Raw genomic sequence first — 16,462 nt, 5'->3', positions numbered from 1 at the left:
CTCAACAATTGATTGACTGAGAGTAGATTTAGTTCCATCCCTAGAACATAGTACACATCAAGGAATATAAGATTCCTCCCAACAGACTGAATTCGAATGTTGCCTTTGCTGACAACCGTGTAATATTCTTTGCCACCAAAAATAACGAAGTTTGAATAAGGCTGGTAGTCAGTAAACCAATCTCTGCGATGAGTGAAATGACGAGAGGCACTTGAATCAATGTACTAGGCAGATGACTTCACATGATCTGCAGGTCTTTTAGCCATGAAGGCATAAAAGGCAAATTCCGTCTGCTTAGTGTACTCTACACTGCTCGCTTTGGGCTGTGACCCTGATTTCTTAGATCACGCAACTAAGCGTTTCCGACATTCAACCTTCATGTGTCCAAACTTGTGGCAGTAGTTGTATTGAATGTTCTTCTTTCGAGAACCATCTGATGTTGGAGTAGAAGACTTTTGCTGAGATGGCTATTGAAACTTGCCTTTATCCTTTTGAAAGGATTTTGCAGCGAAGGCTTGCTCTATGGAGGAGTTGGAGCTACTACCGAACTATTGTTTGCTGTTCCACCAATCTTATTGAAGCAAAAGTGTGCAAAGATCAGTGAACTTCAAATCAACACCGGAAGACTTTTTCTTGATCTTGCTCGAAAAACTCAGAAGGAATATGTTGTCGTTTTCTGGATCCGTTGGCTTGAAAAACGAGGCACGCAGAAAAATCAGACAACCTAGTTGAGCTCTTGAAAAACCCATCAAGAATGCGTGATCAAAAATTTTTTTGAGCCCAAAAAATAGGGTTTCGAAGAAAACCCTAGTTGGCAGCCATTAATGGTCGAAATTGCAGAAAAAGTTGTTTCGCAGGCAGGAAAATGGCCGATTTTATTCAGAACAGAGGCATTTTTGCTGAGACAGCAGAGAGATGAGGAAACAACACAAAAAACGCTCAAGAAATCACATGAAAAATCACGAGTTGAAGGCTGAAAAAATGCGACTTCTGTAGACGCGATTTTTAAAAAAAAACACCCATGACAATATGCCTCTTTTTCAGACGAATTCGCAGATTTTTGTCTCTGAAACCCTAGCTGTGACTAGGTATTACGAAGCACGTAAAAGACTTCAAAAAAAAATTTGAAATTTTTTGGAGCAGATAATTTTGAAAGAAATTATAAAAAATTGGAAAAAATTTGAAGTCTAGGCTCTGATACCATATTACAAAGTAATTGGTAAAATACTCGCTTGTTATTAACAAAGACCGAAAGGTCAATAGATACAAAAGAATAAAATGATGTTTCCTTAGGAAACGATCGTAAAGAATAGAAACATTCTATTCTAGCTAAAAAAGCTAAAAAAACTACAGCTAACTAAAGCTAACTAGATATTTACAATAGATTACCATTAACTAATAATAGACAATTATCTATTATCGTAATAGACACTGGTATTTGTAATGTCTCAGTAAGAACTTTGATGTAATACGCAGGAGAGGGTTGCTGAAAACGATAGAGAGCCATGAGAGTCGTCTTCCTATATGAGGAGTTTACATAATTGTTCTACACACATTCCATGTCATAATTTTTATGATCTCATTTCTCTTGTGAGCCGCTTGGGCATTAATAATAGCCAATACTTATGCCTATAATGGCATTAATAAGAAGTGTTTGGAATGATTTTTTATTCATCAATATAGTTAATATCAGTCTTGGGATATTGGTTAAAATTTCGAAGGCAACCCACGCATCTGCATTAAAATGTATTAAACACTCGATGTTATGCTCAATGGTGTAGTTAGCAAGAAAATCCACTGCCTACTTTGCTTCTCTATATGTGTTGTGAATGTGTCAAGGATGGCCAGCATAGTTTTGAAAATCTTGGCGAGTTTTTAATTAGGAGTATTGTTTCTTCGGCAGTGCATATATAATAATTTATGAATCCCCCTTCAGTTTGAACAATATTTATGCTATATTGCTTACAAACTTGAATGTCAAAGTGAAGGCTTGGGCTTCTGCCTTGTGATTGGAACCATTTTTCAACTTCTTTGAGCCTACATAAATGACCTTGCCTGCTCATTGCAAAGTGTATGTGCTGCTCCTGAAACCCCCGGATTTCCCCTTGTTGCTCCATCAAAGTTTAAAGTAGTGGAAGTGTCTATATAGCCTTTCTTTACAAGAAGGACTTTCTATTTAAAACACAGGCCCCGTGAATGGGGGAATATGGAGTTATTGTAATCATAAATCATAATTATCTTAATTTAAGTAAATTATGACTCTTAGTTGAATAGTTAAAAACTCAGTCTATATATGACATATTAAGAGGAAAATATTAGAAAGTAGATAAAACAAATATTTTATTCATAGCCATTTTAAAGCCATGAAAAGGAAACATTTCATTATAAAGAATCGGCAGCATATAAAGGAAGGGAAAGAGGTTGTCAAGAGGAGACAAATAATTGCAATCTCCATTGCATACGATAAGACAATCTATTTTTAGCTATTATACCAGAAGTGATGCTCAGTTCACTTGCTCAACAGCATGGAAAGGATAAGAAGGGCATGATAGAAGGCTAGAAAGGAGATTAGGGATTCATTTGATGAGTTGAAAACTTGACATACAATTACGTGTCTTTTAGCCTTATTTAGCACATTATTTTTTGTGAAAAATTGAGCAAGGACTAGGAGTGTTTAGACTGGGCTTCTCTGAATACAATGTTATTGATAATGCTTCTGTCCCTTTATGTATGACCGAGCGTGGTATTGGATGCTTGTGAGGTGGAATTCAGCCAAAACTCTAGTGTGCAATTGTTTTTTGTATGCTGTAGTTATCTGAAATTTCTTCCTTAATATCAATTAATTTTTTGAATCAGTAGCATGCTATTTTATTGTGGTGTTTGCAGCTTGAATGCGATATGAATATACAAATTTTTACTAATTTGCAAACCTTAGTATAGCAAGTACAAACAGCCACAACTTCTTCTCATGGAAAATGATTATAATTATTAAACTGGAAAGCTTAGTCCATTTTATAGGGCTACATTTTGCTTCCTTAGTACCTGATTACTAAACTCAGATCATGAACTGGGATTGCATGAACAGAGTTGTGCTTAGATATGAGTAGCTAACATCTAGGTACAAGGGAATGCTATTGAATAGAAAAAGAAAACGATCAGGCAGCTTATTATTTTTTAGTATTTACCATGTATCGATAAGGTGAACATTGATGCATTCTGCATGGTGATAAGTACCATACCTCTTTACCTTACTAGAGATCTAAGGATTCTAATATTTGATGTTGTCCGATGTTATAGTTGACTGCAACTTTCGTTTTGCTGTTAGTTGTGTGGTATTCTTCGCAAACAGTATACCTTAATATAATAAGGATGGACTCACAATGTAATATGGGATGCACTCGATTTTTTTTTCCTCTTCTCACATTATAGGTAAAGCTTGTATCAGTAAATTTGTTAATGGGAAGATGCATGCAATAAGGTTGTATCCATCTACTTTTGTCTGCTGGTCACTATGTATGTATTAGTTGATCACCATGTATATTTGTGATTTATGTATGACCTGGTTGCTATGTGGTTTTGTATTCATATTTTGATGTTGACAATGCTTAATAAATGATTATGATCCAATAGAGAGAGTAGAAATCTCATCCCAAATGTGAGGATGACTTCTTTTTATAATTAGTATGCGAACCACAGAGCCTTTGATTCGCGGAAAAATGATATGTAAGTAGGGTCATCTTGAATGCCCCCTTGAGAAATAAGTCCGAGTCTAGGAATTTGTTACCATCCAGAGAGCTTACTTCAAGAATATAAGATGTTACTATTGCCAGGTTTGGTAATTTTATGAAGCTACCATGTCTAAATTGGAATGCATTGTTAAGTTTTAAAAATATTCGGTGTCACGAATTAAAGTGGGCAATCCAATAAATTGTTTGGTTAATTAATATGGTGTTAAGATGTAATGAAAATGATAGTAAAAAAAGTTAGTAACCAAAGATGGTTTTTTTAAGGATCGGTGATAGTTGCTTTTGACTGGAGATTTAAACCAGTGGGGCCACAATGGAGGACCCCATCCCTGAGAACAAATTGAGGCACTAACACCTCCTCCTTTAATTATGACAGGGAACCCCTCCTTCCCGTCACATACAATTTCTGGCATGGCCACCAAAATCATGCCCATGCACAACTACTTGCACGGCAACCAAGGTGGGCCCAAATCAGCATTAACACTTGCGTTTGGGCCAGGCAAGGATTTGAACCTTGGTTGCACCATTAATAGTGCAATTAAGTCATCACTACACCACAAGGTGATCCCTCATAACCAAAGGTGATCTGTACATATAATAATTATTAGACTTTCCAGGTTCCCTGACAACAATTGCATTTCTAATAGAAAATCAATGACATTAACATCATCTAGTGCAGTGCATGGTCATGACAATGTTTTAAACGTGACCACGAACTTTATTTTCTGTGTTTTCATTGCTATAGCCTATAATATTCATTTCCATTCTCCCAGTTCATGAAATTATGATTTTAATTTGTGGAGCACCTTGCAAACAGATTGTGAGTACAGTTAAGACCAAGTGCCCAGGTGTACCATTGGTCCTGTACATTAATGGTAATGGTGGGCTTTTAGAACGTATGAAGGAGACGGGAGTTGATGTCATTGGACTTGACTGGACGGTTGATATGAAAGATGGTAGAAAACGATTGGGGTCTTCAATTGGGGTACAAGGCAATGTGGATCCAGCTTTACTTTTTTCTCCACTGTCATCTATAACAGCAGAAACTCAAAGGTTAGGTTGTTTTATGTTTATTGGATCTGCATTTTAATGAAATATTTCTGGATCACTCACTGCAGACCATTAATTTGAACTTGTGTCTCATGCAGGGTGGTCAGAAGTGCAGGAAAACAGGGTCATATTCTAAACTTGGGACATGGTGTTCTTGTTGGAACACCAGAGGAAGCTGTTGGTCATTTCTTTGACGTTGCAAGATCTTTGTTTTATGATACATCATCTCCTAATCATTCCTCATGTGAATCTTTGGTTTGACAATGACCCCCAAATAGGAAGTGGTTAAACTTGTACTAAATCTGAGTTGCACAAGTTTCTTGTATGTGATTATTTTCTTCTTATTTATATGATGATGTCTGTCTAATGGTCTTTAACCAAATGCTTAGAACCGGCGTGCCTTCATTTGAATAGAGATTGGCACAAGAGAATGCACTTTCAGAATACATCTAGCTGGATTTGCATAGGATGCTTAAACATTTAGAATCGTTTAATCCTTTTAAATTCAAGTTGAAGAGTTGTACAGGTTGTCATTAAATTCTTTTGCACTGTGACCATGTTGCAATTACTGGGCCACAATGTGGCATAATTGAGACCACGGGTAAATTTCATAACAGGAATGTTTTGTTTAAAAATCTCTTCCGAAGTTTTGTGAGGGTATTTCTGCTGACTAAACAGACTTTTATCACAGTGGAAAGCATTCCAGTTTATAGATAAATCACAGCTGAGAAAGCATAGCAAGAACATATTCATTGGTAAAATCTCAGATGCCTCCATGGGCAATAGGGGCTTTCCTACCTGATTGAGTTGAAGCATACATGGAGTATGTACGGATATGTTACTCCACAGGTCTTATGGAAGATAGGTAGAAGCCGTGGTACTAATTTTTCTCTTGTTTAGTGATGAATGTACATTTGCATGTATAATGGTAGCCATGTATCAAAGTCATTAAAGTAGATTCTATATTGTGATGTATACATATATAATGGAAAACTTACTTGTATTTTATGCTGTCCAGACTCCAAATGTCATACAAATTTTGTTTGAAATATGCAAAAATTGAATCCAAGCTTCTTAATTTAACAAAGAATTGGAAATGGCATTACAGATGTGAAAGCAGGCTGAATGGGTAATTAATTCATTGGAAAGACACTAACAATGAAATATTCTATGCAGGATGAGCTGATTATTTTCATTTGCTTTCTGAGGTGATTATCAATGCTTACTTCTTTTAGCCAACGAACCCTGCAAATAAAAATTAAATCCACGATACTTTCATTAACTAATTATTGGAAATAGCATTACAGACATAAGATCAGACTGAATTGGGAAATCAATTGGATGACACTGACAATGAAATATTCCTGCAAAGAATGAAGTGATTGTTTTCTTTGGGTTGCTGCTGTGATTATCAAAGTTCACTCCTATAGCCAATGATTCCCACAACAAATAATTGAAACCAAGCTTCTTAATTTAACGTAGTACTGGAAATGGCATTACAGACATATAGATGGGTAATTATTTAATTGGAAGCATGAACAATGAAATATATCTATGAAAGGTGAGCTGATTAGTTTCTTTGGCTTGCTGGGGTAATTATTATAGATCACTCCGTTCAGTCAATGATCCCTGCAAAACAAGGTGGTGTTTTAGATAATCATCTTCATAATGAGAGGCTCCAACTGAAAGAGTATGCAAACCCATAAGCAGTTTCCTCTTCCCTGTTTTGTCTACAATGCTTAAATCCTTGCAAACATCAACCCTGAATTGAATTCTTTGAGATTCTGATGTCTTGACCTCCACCCTTTTGAATCCAATAAGCTGCTTCTTGGCATAACCACTTCTATGGAGATTGAAAGGCTGTTTGGAGAAAAGCAAGGCCACATGACTTCCTGTTTTACTGCCTGTATTTCTTACTTGCACAACAAATTCAAAATTTAAGTCTTCACAAACTGTGTCATTAACTTCAATTTCCTCATGGCAAAGGGAGTCATTAAACTTGGCTCCAAGACCCCTAGCAGTTGTGCTAATTTGGTAGCATGATAGAAGTGGCAATTTGTCTAGAGACACTGTAAGAATTTTTGGCGCGAATACGAGAGAAAGCTCAAAAGTGGTATAACTCAGTCCATATCCAAAATTATACACAGTGTCTCCTGTGTAAAATCTGTAAGTCCGGCCAGGATACCCGGTACTAATATTGGGTCTCATATTCATGTCTGTCATATTAATATTTGTGACATATTCCTGAGGATACCATGTGGACGGCAGCCTGCCACCTGCAATGTTAGTCAGTACATCCAATATTAGAACTGACTGTTCACCTTCTTACATTCAACTTAATTGTTAACATTGACAGACTCACTGTGATGAGATGGGGCAACTTTCAGTGTTTTCTAAATCAAACTGGTCCATAGGACATATCAGACTGTTTCCTTGCCTAAGAGGACTGTTTATATAGAATTTCAATTTAGAATGAATTCTTCAAGCTTTGTTTGATTGGCTTTTTATTTTATTAAAAAACCAACATTCTAGGCTGTGACTTGGAACAAACATCGAAGTACGCCTGCCATAATAGCTAAATTGCATCTTCAAATGTGTAGATGAAATCTGGACTGGATAGATACCTGGATTGTAATCACCAAAAATAGTCTGGGCAATGGCATCTCCTCCAGCTTGGCCGGGGTACCCGACCCAAAAAATCCCAGAAATTTTCTCATGGCTTTTAGCAAATGATATATCAATAGGTCCTGCTGACATTATGACCAATATTACAGGTCCATTGGCAGCAATTGCAACTTCTGAGACTAGTTTTTGTTGTTGGCCTGGCAAGAGCAAATCTACTCTGTCAAGACCTTCTGCCTCTATTGACTGATCTAGTCCTACAACTAATATCACCGCATCTGCATTTTTGGCTGCTTGGACTGATGCATTGATCAACCCACCATCACTACAAGCAACATTTGCACATCCTTGCTGGTAAGTGATCTTGCTGTATTTCTGCAAGCCTTGTAGAGGAGTTGTATATTTGCATGGAATGCCTGCATGAAAATCACCATAGAACTTTAGTACACTTATTTTCGAAAGAAAAGGACCTGCTTTTAGTGAAAAAGTGGGTCTACAACTTAGCTGTCACATCAGAGATGTTTTTATCATGTAATGATTACAGGCTTCATCCTGGCCTTCGCCTTGGAAGTGTTCTTATCAATGAAGTTCATTCCATCTATAAAATACTAAAAAGCATTGACACGAAAGCCATTCACCTATGACTTGCACTTAGATCCATTCTTTACAAGCAACAACAGAGTTTCCCAAGACTTTCCCCTGGTTTCACTTGGGGATGTGTCGCATCAGACCTGAGCATTCTTATAAGCCCTAAAGTGGAGGTCACAGGTTTGAATCCAGATGAGAGTACACTTGTATACCTCACTTGAACAATATATAAGGTAAATGAAAAAAATGACTTAGTGTGGAATGCGTGCATAAGCAGGGCTTTATGCATTAAATTGGTATCTTTCTTGGCAGTGACCTTAACAGATACTGTGTATAACCAATTATTTTCACTAATGTGCTTCACATGTATCCATCATTCAGAAGTTTGTTAACCAGGACTTTCACCTGAGCTCACATGGAACATGATAGGAATGACACAGACATGTTTCTATTCATCAATTCATTTGGTCTTGCAAATTCACTCATGGTCTGAGCTAATGTGATCTATCATTAGCGAGGAACCTGAATTATGATTATCTGCAATATGTTAGCGACACCCTTGGGTATATGGTCTCTCAACTATTAGCCTAAACTTGTCTCTCAAGTATTAGCCAAAACTTTTCTTTGTGCTCACTTACTACTAGACCATAAATGGAATTTTTTTTGTTTTATTTATCAAAAGGTTACTTCTGTCAGTGGATTGGCAAGACTCAGTTAGACTTAAGTATTTTCTTGAATCCATTCCTTTGGATTTCCTACTTTGAAGCACTTGTTATACTGCGACCTGAAAGACACCTTAGATTTTATCAAATTCGAAAGACACTATAATGTGCTCACAAACTCAAGAATGCAACAAATTGCAAAAATCTAATTTAAAATGCTGTTACAGTATTCTACAATACTATGCAACAAATTGCAAAAATCCAATTTGAGTGCTGTTACAGTATTCTGTGATACTTTACCTGCGTAGTTACCAATCATGACCTCGGTTGCATTTGCATGGGGACCTATGACTGCCAAAGACTTGAATTTGGAAGCTGACAGTGGTAATGACCCATCATTCTTCAACAAAACAATGCCTTGCCTGGCTGCATCCAAAGCTAATTGTTGATGCTCAGCAGTACAAACATCCTTTGGACCTAGTTTCCCATAGGCTTGGTTTAGAGGATCACCATCAAAGAAGCCAAGGCGCATCAAAACCACATAGTTATTCACAAGTGCTTGATCAACTACAGACTGCTCCACTTTTCCAGTTTTCACAGCGTTCTCTGTGTATTTCCCAAGGTATGTTCCACAGTTTAAGTCCAGCCCTACCATTATAGCATATCCCAAGATTAATAGGAACCAAAACAATTGCATATAAATATAATCTCGTTATTGAGGTTTTAAGTTTCTGTAAATTCTCAACTTACCAGCCTTTAGAGCCACTGCAACTGCATCTTCAGGGGTGTCAGTGTATTTGATTACCTCATAGAATACTTTAACAGAGTCACAATCTGATACTATGTATCTGTCCAAGCAAATATAATGTTAAATCATTACTTTAGCAGCTTAGCTACATAGGTAGATTAACAACACTCAAAGACCTAAACTGGCTTACCCATCTAGGCCCCATTGGTCTCTAACAATTCCTTTCAGTAGAGTCCCATCAGCACAGGTTGGAACCCCATTAACCCTGTTATAGGAGCACATTACGCTACTGACATGGCCTTCTTGAACACAACTCTTGAAAGGTGGCTGATAAGTATCCTCCAAATCTTGTGGGGTAACCTTTGAATACAAGATCTTACTGAATTTAGTACATGCTTCATTAATTGAACTCTGTTAATTTTTTATTAAAATAGTTTGTGTTCTTGAAATCTAGCCATTAAAGCTACAGTGACGCAGTACTCAACTGCCAATGACAAAAATATGGAGAATGTCAGAATGAGCTGTGAGATGAAATGCTTGAATCGTATAAATCACCTCAGCATTGAAGTGAAAACGATCCACCCCCTTCCAGTTGTCAAGATCATAAGCAGTGTAATGTTTACAGCAGGTGGAGACCTTGAGTGTGTTAGACTTGTCATCTATGTCTTGAAGTCCTTTGACATAGTTAACTGCATACTGGCTAACAACCAGTGGATCTTCTCCAGGGGTTTCTTGGCCACGACCCCATCTAGGATCTCTGAAGATGTTGACATTAGGACTCCAATATGTCAGACCAGCCTGCCCCACATTATGCATTGCCCTTGCTTCTGTAGACACAACCTACAAAAAACATAACATCAGATCGTTGAGTTATTGATCCATGAAGCAGGTATAATCTTGCTTCTAAAATGATGCTTGAAGGGAGAAAAGTAGAATTTTTTTGACAATGGATATACTAATCAAGTAAATAGAGCATATAAACATTGCTAAGCTGTATTAGTGTCAGAAAAGGGGAGGGTGTTAATATAACAGATGGAAAGTTTATTGTAATACTAGTCCTGTGTTGATAATTTTTTTTTTGCTTCAAGCATCTCATCAATTTCTTTTCTTACAATAGACAATGCAGTAGAGCATCCGCACCCAGTACAAGGAAGAGGGATATTACTGTGGAATAATACCCACAAGAAGTCAGACTTGTACTGAAGTCAATGTTAACATTGGCTCACCCAGCACGGGGAGGAAAGAGGTCATGATTGTAGAACAAAACTTAAATCAATGTCAAAACTTAAATCAATGTCTTGGTATACTCCACACTCAGCAGAGGAGGAATTAACAACATAACCTAATCTGCAATAAATAGGTATGATCTTTTACTGTTATCATTGTGGTAGAACAAACACAGGCAACAATTTGAGAGAGATTAACATGGGACAAAATAGTAGTGGTATTAGCTGGGAACAAAATGTGCCATATGGAATTTTATTCACTGTTTTATAATTGTGTAATGCCTTGTGGTCAAAGAATCATTAGGAGAGGCTTTAACTCAGGATACAATATGAAAGAAGGATTTTGAACTACTGTTGCTAACAATGTAATAATATAGCAGCTTGGGGTCACAGAATCAAAAGGAGAGGAATTTGGCTCACTATTTCTATCAATATAATGGTATAACAGCTTGGAATCAAAGTGAGTCTTGATTTAACTAGAAGATGAAATACATTTCTTTTAACCTGTCAACTGTATATGATGACACAGGCAAAAATATATGCATATTTGCAGTGATAATGTCATACGTGAAAAATTAAATCAGGGCAAGCTGGGAGAAATATATATCAAAATTAAATGTTCAAGGAAGGGACTTAATAAACAAAGTAAATACTCATTTATAGCTCCTACAAACTATTTTGGCTAAAAGTACATTAGTTACAAACTCATACGCATTACAAGTTGGAAAGGAATTTTGAACATGGAACAAAATCTGCTATACTTCTTGCTATTGTTTCAGTGTAATAAATATGCCCTCAATCAAAACATACAAGACAGAGATATTGATGTTGATCAAACTCATCAATAAAACATCTGACTTGCTAACTGTTATCAATTTTTACTCACCCTTAGGAGGTACTGACTTAAATAATACATGTGATGACGGATATGCCTTGCCATTAGTATCAGTGGAGCAATATACTTGCCCGCAACAGGTAATAATTGGAGTAAAATGTGCATTTTGTGATTCTTAACCAATGTTGTATTATGCTCAAGACCGACTCGAAGAGAAGAGGAAGTATTTTAATGGAATATAATTTGCAACAAGATATCAGATCTGCTATGATTATCAGTACACAATCGTTGTCAAAAGAGAAGAAATGCTGTGTCAAATTCTGCAAAAAAATCTTAAGGGAATAGATTCAGTACTGGTCATGCCTGTTTGTCATTCATATTCGTGCAACCCAAGGTCGATAAGATGTTGAAGTGGAAGGAAATCATCAGTAATAGATCAGACTTACTTTCAATATAGTTCTATGTTATACCCAATACAAACTAGTTAATAAATTATTAACATATAACAATTTATTTTACATGAGATAAAAGTTGCCTTTGTAATATGCTAGTTTAGACATATCAGTGTTGAATGCAATCTGCAACAAGGAATCCCTGTTTCTATCCTAGGAATGTAATCAAACCTAGTACAAGGAGTAGAGCTAGCAAAATTCGCAACAACAAATTTCACAATCTAACTTCGGGAAAAATCTGCAGAAAGACCAGTAACTCATATTTTTTATCAATGTCGGAGAATTATCACACGAAATTGCACATGTAATAAAAAGTCGTGTTATCAATGAGTACGCTCACCAAAAACAGAGAGAGATCATGATAGACTTAAGAAATCTACAAGAAGGATTTTGATTCCTATTATTATCAATCAAGTAGGTAAGGAGATATTAACATGGACGATATCTGCAATAAGATCTCAGACTAGCTATACATATGAGAGTATGGTCTCACATAATACAAGGAAAGAAGGTAACAATCTAGATATTGTATATAGGGTGGGTTGAGGGGCGGAGCTGTTGTACCAAGCACAAAGGCCTTTGAGGACACGCGAACCTTGATGATGTGTGCTTTCTTTTGGGTGTGAATACAGGCTAGAGTTTTTGGTAGTTGGATAACATACTCTTAAAAATGTTGCAGGGCCTTGTGAGGCACCCACGGGTTAGGTTTTGTTTATCTTTGTTTATTGTGTTTTTTGAATGTGTTAGACAAGCAATCCTTAAGATATCAAAATGGCTTTTATCCTTCTGGACATTTTTGCATGGGGGACACCCTGGGAAAGATTGGGAAAGTCCCCCAATCTGAAGAAATGTCCTTGGAGGTTCCTCAAAAGGTTTAGATGTTGGGACATTAGAGGGAGTTTTGTCCTATATCCCCATCATGGGAAAGGGAAACTCCTATATTATTTTGATGTTTAATATAATATGCAACAAAAGATGACTTCTTGACTTATTGTAGTAGTTTACCCAAAAGGGGAAAGGACCTAGTTTCCTCTGATCCCAACTTCCCACATCCTAAGCTTAAAAGACAACATTTAACGCTATTGTTTCACAATGGTAATCAGAAATTATGCCCAATACATAATCATAGATGCTCCAATGGCATTGCTACCATAGGAAAAAAATTGCACAAATTCATCATTGACATATTCATGCATACATTCAACACTAGTAAGTTTGAAATTTGAGGTCTAGATCTGTCATGAAAAAATTAAATATATATTTTTAGAGTTGTTTTATCACCTTTGCATGCACACACCATTTTGATGTTTTAAGAAAATATAGACTCTAACATGCACACAGGTGCACACATACTAATAATTTGTAATAAAATAATTTAAAAGATTTAATTATTATTTTAGAATCAATTATGAATAATTTGGATTAACTAATAAATATTTCAATCATTTAGTATGAAAAAATATAAGCTCATAGTTTTAATAAGGCAATGCAAGTATTTCAGTTATTTTTTCAACTATAAATTTAATTGAATTTTTTAAATTTCTATTGAAATATGTTTTTAAAGATTCATAATTACCTTATGTTCCTATACTATTCCATAAGTATTTTTATGCTTAAATTTAAGTGGTTATAATGGAAAAAAGATATTATAGAATATTTTTGGTAAGAATGAAAATAAAGTTGGATTCAAATTTTCTTTTCTTCTATTAAATGTTCTTTCTTTCCTAGTGAGACTAAGCAACTGCATGGAATCTTGTTCTAAATTCATATTAAAAATGTTTCAAAACTTATAAACTATTATATGCTATCTTTTTCAGTAGAAACAAATAAAAAAACTCATTAAGAAGATTTTAAACATTAGACACAATTATAATTTAAAATTACATATTTTCTAAATAAATTTGTATTTTAAAAATAAATATTTTAAATGATATAGATTGATATTATATTTATCTATAATATATTCTAAAAGTTTCTAATAATTTAAACTGCATTTTTTAACAATTTTATAAAAATATAGCATGTTATATTATCTAAAATTTATTAAAAAATTGCACATTTATACTATCTTATATTTTATAAAAGTATAGTATGCTAATACATACAATCTAATAAATTAATAAATTTTAAAACTTGTAACAAACTATGTGTTATGTTGGTCTTGGATAGAGCTATCCTTGGCATTCCGTGGCTTATCTTTTTTTATTTGGGCTGCTAGACATGTCTTGCTATTCAGTGGCAGCTTTTGTCTTGTGTTCAGGGTTCTAAGGTCCTTGTTTTTAACTTAATAAAAAACAAACTATGTAACATTTAAAATATTATCGTATAGACCCTAAAATTCCAAATCCGAACACAAGGTTTAGAAGAAGTATTAACATATAAATCAAATTACTCTACTGTACTTCTAGATTTAACTATGCAGAATCTATTTGCTTCAATGTTCCAGATTATATCCAATGAACCATCAACTTTAGAAAGATAATTCAAGATGATGGATGATAGAATACGATTGAAAATATCAATACAAATAAATTTTACACAATTGAATCCTAAAGAGAGCGCACTGACCTTTATAAACTATAGAAATCAAATGTCTATGATATAGAAAACATGCATAAAAGAATCAAAGTAAATAGTGCACAAAAGACAGGAGCGTATTAACATTAAAGAAACTTTATAACCACTACTTAAATAATTTTGTAAAGAGGACATGCCTGTCCAATTGTGTACCATAGAGACTCATTGAAACTAGCTGCAGTTAGTATGACTTGAGGAAAGCTTGTAGCCCCAGGGACAGTAGAATTAAACTTAACAGCAGGTCCAGTGTTGGAGACTCCATGCAACGCCTCGGACCACCATTCATAACTTGGAATTCCCAATCTTGGAACACCAGTTGCTTTGTTCACAAGCTGCTGAACTTTCTCTTGTAGAGTAAGCCTTCCAACAAGGTCTTTCGCTCTTGCATTGAAAGTCATGGAGGTGTTGCAAAAGTCTAGTTTCTTTGTGTCTATTTTTTTGGGATTGCAAGCATATTCAATGGCAGAATGAACATTAGTTGCATGGACAAGTATAAGAGCAACAAGGATTACATAAGGAAGCTCCATTATGGTCTTGTAACAAATGGGTATTCAAATCTCGTATTTATACCAGATATAGGACTAGGAAAAGACATGGATTGTTCTTCAAGGTTGGTGGAAGGATTGTACTTGAGTGAAAGAAATAAATGCTAAGGTGGATTTCTGTTGAGATGTGACCGTTGGGCTAAGAAGGTTTGCTGTGTGTGAGAGAAGGAAATTTTGATTTTTGAAGTGATTTACGTGGTCCTCGCAATTTGATTCGAATGGATGAAGTTTACGAAGGAGAGTGTTTGAAGTAAACGGAACTAGCTTGTGAAAGAAGTCCTTATGAGGTATGGTATAAGTTTGGCAATGTAGAGGTTTGAGGAAGAGTAGGGAGTCATTCATGGAAAAGTTTGGCTATCTTAAATTTTGTGTAACACTTGATGGAGACTTCGTAGCATTCATAACTCAGTAGTAATTAATTTGTTATTAATTATGTCAAGATTCTAGTTTTGGATATGATTTATGTATGTTTTGTTCTTATTACGATTGGGATCAAAACCAATGATCTAATGTTTTGAATTGAATTTTTTTTTAAAATTTATTTGTCTAAATGGTAGATTATTGACTTTAATCTGAAATGTTGATTACAAACAAAACATATATAGGTAAATTTAGAAGAAAAATCTTGATACCATTATAGATTGTGAAGATTTCATTAATTTGATTGCTATTAATCAAGTTAACAATTTAAAAAAGTTTAGTTATGATTGTAAATGTGAAATTTATGTAATCATCTAATTTGCAATTTTTTATCTAATCAAAATGAATGTCTTGATATTATACATATTGATAAATTATGTGATTTTGTATAATGTTGGGTTCAATCCCTTAGTCGTGATTTATCTATTTATATACAATCTCACTTATTTACTCCCCAACTTTCTATATTTGCACATATTGGGATACATTCACCCAAATTATATAGTTGTTGTGATTATTTACAAACTTATTCCAATTTATCCATTGTCCATCTAGATCTAACTATTTTCTCACTCATCAAAATATCTATGATTGGTGATTGAACTTGTACCATGGACATGATCTCTAACATTTTAAATTTAAATTTAAGTTTGGTTAACACCCATCTATTTAACTAGCCCTTGCAAGCCAACAAAACACATATTTTGTGATTTTTGGTCCTATGTGTTTGTAGTTGAGAGGAATTCATAAGCACTCATTTAAGAGCCTCATACATTTGATCATCCTTTCTCATTCTAGAAGCATTCATGGAATAATTAATAGTAAAGTGCTTCAACTTGGTGGATTAAAAGGAGTAACAAATTTGTATATATATCCTTTTGGGATAGTTAGTTGCTATTTTCAATCATTTACACATTTTTTGGGTCAACTAACATACACTTGTCTTCTGTGACATATCTCTTCTAGGGCATTTTAAAATATTGCTAGTCCC

General features: G+C 35.0%; 2 protein-coding genes across 2 annotated transcripts in view; one reads left to right on the top strand and one right to left on the bottom strand.

The window, feature by feature from the left end:
- The window catches only part of HEME1 (Uroporphyrinogen decarboxylase), a 110,854-nt gene extending 105,423 nt beyond the window's left edge, over window positions 1-5,431 (top strand). Inside the window, exons 5-6 of the mRNA XM_089800697.1 lie at window positions 4,564-4,799; window positions 4,895-5,431. Of these exons, the coding sequence (XP_089656823.1) occupies window positions 4,564-4,799; window positions 4,895-5,057 (399 nt within the window). The 3' untranslated portion in view covers window positions 5,058-5,431. The remainder of the gene's footprint in view (window positions 1-4,563; window positions 4,800-4,894) is intronic.
- A 617-nt stretch (window positions 5,432-6,048) lies between these two features.
- LOC149539447 (Glycosyl hydrolase family protein) lies at window positions 6,049-15,049 on the bottom strand. Its single transcript, XM_089800696.1, has 7 exons — window positions 14,644-15,049; window positions 9,972-10,256; window positions 9,607-9,776; window positions 9,419-9,516; window positions 8,969-9,316; window positions 7,421-7,834; window positions 6,049-7,072 (listed from the first exon to the last, which is right to left on the bottom strand). Exons 1-7 carry the CDS (start codon window positions 15,031-15,033, stop codon window positions 6,396-6,398), a joined length of 2,382 nt encoding a protein of 793 aa, XP_089656822.1. The 5' UTR covers window positions 15,034-15,049; the 3' UTR covers window positions 6,049-6,395.
- Window positions 15,050-16,462: the final 1,413 nt, after the last annotated feature.

This window comes from Cupressus sempervirens, chromosome 9 (assembly GCF_028749045.1).
Source record: "Cupressus sempervirens isolate cs-2001-9-10 chromosome 9, ASM2874904v1, whole genome shotgun sequence".
Lineage (NCBI taxonomy): Eukaryota > Viridiplantae > Streptophyta > Pinopsida > Cupressales > Cupressaceae > Cupressus > Cupressus sempervirens.
The sequence above is the reverse complement of the archived record's forward strand: the minus strand, read 5'-3'. Positions and strand labels throughout refer to the sequence as shown.